Raw genomic sequence first — 2,845 nt, 5'->3', positions numbered from 1 at the left:
ACACAGTAGTATGAAACTTCAACTGCGTGAAATACACAGCAGTATGAAAATTCGGCTGCGTGAAACACACAAACTTCACGCATGCGTGGAGTGTATGGAGTGTACGGGAGTGATTCACGCAATGGTGCGAATAGTCACGGCCATCAATTTATCATTGATTTAAATGGGAGGTGTGAAGAGAAAAACGTGAATATCTCGAAAACTAGATGCACAAAAGTGGGCCGTCTTCATGCGGCCATACCCATTCAGATGTGAAACTTTCGCGTATTATAATGAAACAATTTCCATTCTGGTAATTTTTAACTTGCGATTTTTTTACTCGAACAAGACTTGCTTGGGAACATGTTGATTTTTTTCTCAATTTATTGAACAACGTACTCTTCGAATGTTCAGAACGGTATTCTTTATTCTTGAAAATTCCAAAAAATGACAAATCTATACTAGCATACGTATTTCATTCTCGGAAAGTGTTATTTTTATGTGGATCAATGGAGTGTTGTTTTTCGTTTTCAACATCCAACATCAAAAGATAAGAACTTGTTTTTAATCGAACCAAAAGATAAGAATTTAATTATGAAATAGAATAATAATGACGATATGATAGCAATCGTGTGACTTAGTGACAAAATATTTCTCGATTAATTCCACTCTATGGGACATATTTTCACCCCGAAAGAGCACTAATTTGTGGGAGTGACTCGCCTCCTGAACCAAGTATTTTATTGTTGAATGCAGAGCGATTATTTATGTTTGAAACTTTCGAATAGGGGAGGGTGGGGTAAAATGGACACTTTAGACTTTTTTAAAATTATTCGTAAGTCAGAAAAAAATTTATCAATTGAGCTCAGTTTAGACTCGTCACAAAGGGAAAGAATTGTTCTTTGTATTGAAAAAAAAAGTTATTAAATTGTATCGACATTTCAAACCCTCATTAACATTTTTAAAAAAGTCAAAAGTGTCCGTTTTACCCCAATCTCACCTATTCTAGTAAAAAAAATGTCATTTTGGCACAAGACTTATTTGAGAACATGTTGCTTCTCTCTTAGTGCATCAAGCATAAACAAAAGAATAAAAAATCCGGTCTCTACTGATGAAAAGTTCGATTCTCAAAAGTTCAACACAACTGTCACCTCCAACAAAAAACATCTCCGACTTATCTATCGATTTCCAGGTGAGAATATATAATCCATGAAGACATTTTCTCCTTTATGAGCACGATTATTATCCCCCATCGTAGGTGTGTTCAGTGTTTAAAAAGTAAGGAAAAAAAGGGAAAGAGAGGAGAGAAAATTATATAAACACGTGGATGTGCACGGTAAAGTAGGTAATGGTGCTATTTATAATTTTGTCAATAATTATTGTGTGTTAGGGTTGTGCGTCATTAGCATCTATGCACTGGCCAGATGTAATTATAGAGATTCCAGGCTGCTTTGACCATTGCCAATTGATCACGTTTAATAAGGTCTGTGCTTACTCCTTTGAGGAATAAATAAAAGTGGAATTTCTCCTGTAATTTCGTGAATTACAGACGAAACGACTGATTTGAGAGCGTAAAAACACCTGATTCGTCATTAAGAAAGGGGAAAAATTCTCTCCAAAACAAAATAGTCCCCATCAATTTGTAATTTTCATACCTTTGGTATTTTCGCAAACTTTCCAGTTCTAGTGTCACGTATCACAGCAATATCAATCATATCAACTTCGTTGTTCTGATCCACCCAGTGAAGATAAAACCCAAACTCATCGACTCGCAGAGTGACTGGGGTGGCAATACCAGAGTCCTGAAACCACCCAAAAATACCCATTGAAAATAACTAAATAACCCGTAGAACTTCCCCACTAAAATGCAGGCCAAATAAAGTAAAATATGAATCCCCCAGTCTCCCACTAAACTAGCAGAGATGCTAATAACTCCTCATAAAAAAAACTTCCTAAGGACCTTGGCAACTCCAATGTAAACACAAACTATACCTATACATCCCAATAAACCCCAATTTAATCCCTCCACCCTCAGTGAGCAGAGTCTCACCTCCAGAGACCCCCCCAGGTTCTCCCCGACCCCAGAACCCCGTGAAATTGAAATGGAGAATAATAAATTCACTTGCCTCATCCCACTTGATGAACTTCTCGCCCTCCTGGAGTTGCTGTGACACCTCCACAGCCTTGGTCTGCACAGCATTCACCACAGGTTGTTTATTATTCGCCATTTTCCCTAAGAAGCCCTCAACTGGCCCGAAAAATCTCAATCACCGAGCATCCACGACCTTGTCCACCGAAAATACTCCACCACCAGGAGCTCCTACCCCTCTAGCAGTACCAGGTTAACCCCAAAATGCCCTCAAATCGTCAACGATCCCCCCGGAACAGCCAATTGCTCATTTCCAGCATTTTTCCCCTTTGAAGAACGTATCAACGTCACTCGTGTCCTCTTGATGTTGTTGACAGTACCCTCTCGGGGGATGAGTGCACCGCAAGTGCCTCGACATGGACTCGAGCCGGAGAAATCCCCGAGTAACCCTCCAACCCCACACTCCGAAGGAAAAAAAATAATGAGAACACCTTGCCAACTTTTTCCCTCCAACCCCCCCTGACTTTTTCGCAACCTCTCCCCTGCCGCAAGGTTTGTTACGTTTGAGATTCGCCCAGAGGGGCCAGTCTCCACTCGTCCGGACACACCAACAGTCTCACAAAGTACTTGGTTTCATCCCCCAACTCATCTCCACTCTCGTCTGGCCACCTCTCTCACTCCACTCACTTTTATTTATTTATTTTATCGATGGAAACAGTCGTGTATGTGCCATTCACTTCGCTCCAATGTTGTGTGGAACCACCTTCCTCCTCTCTT

General features: G+C 40.3%; 1 protein-coding gene across 1 annotated transcript in view; it reads right to left on the bottom strand.

The window, feature by feature from the left end:
• The window catches only part of LOC107040191 (1-phosphatidylinositol 4,5-bisphosphate phosphodiesterase classes I and II), a 20,578-nt gene extending 17,733 nt beyond the window's left edge, over positions 1 to 2,845 (bottom strand). Inside the window, exons 1-2 of the mRNA XM_015260146.1 lie at positions 2,106 to 2,845; positions 1,635 to 1,781 (exon numbers count right to left, since the gene is read on the bottom strand). Of these exons, the coding sequence (XP_015115632.1) occupies positions 1,635 to 1,781; positions 2,106 to 2,207 (249 nt within the window). The 5' untranslated portion in view covers positions 2,208 to 2,845. The remainder of the gene's footprint in view (positions 1 to 1,634; positions 1,782 to 2,105) is intronic.

This window comes from Diachasma alloeum, unplaced genomic scaffold (assembly GCF_001412515.2).
Source record: "Diachasma alloeum isolate Michigan unplaced genomic scaffold, Dall2.0 Dall_scaffold_00325, whole genome shotgun sequence".
NCBI lineage: Eukaryota > Metazoa > Arthropoda > Insecta > Hymenoptera > Braconidae > Diachasma > Diachasma alloeum.
This window is presented reverse-complemented; position numbering and strand designations above follow the sequence as displayed.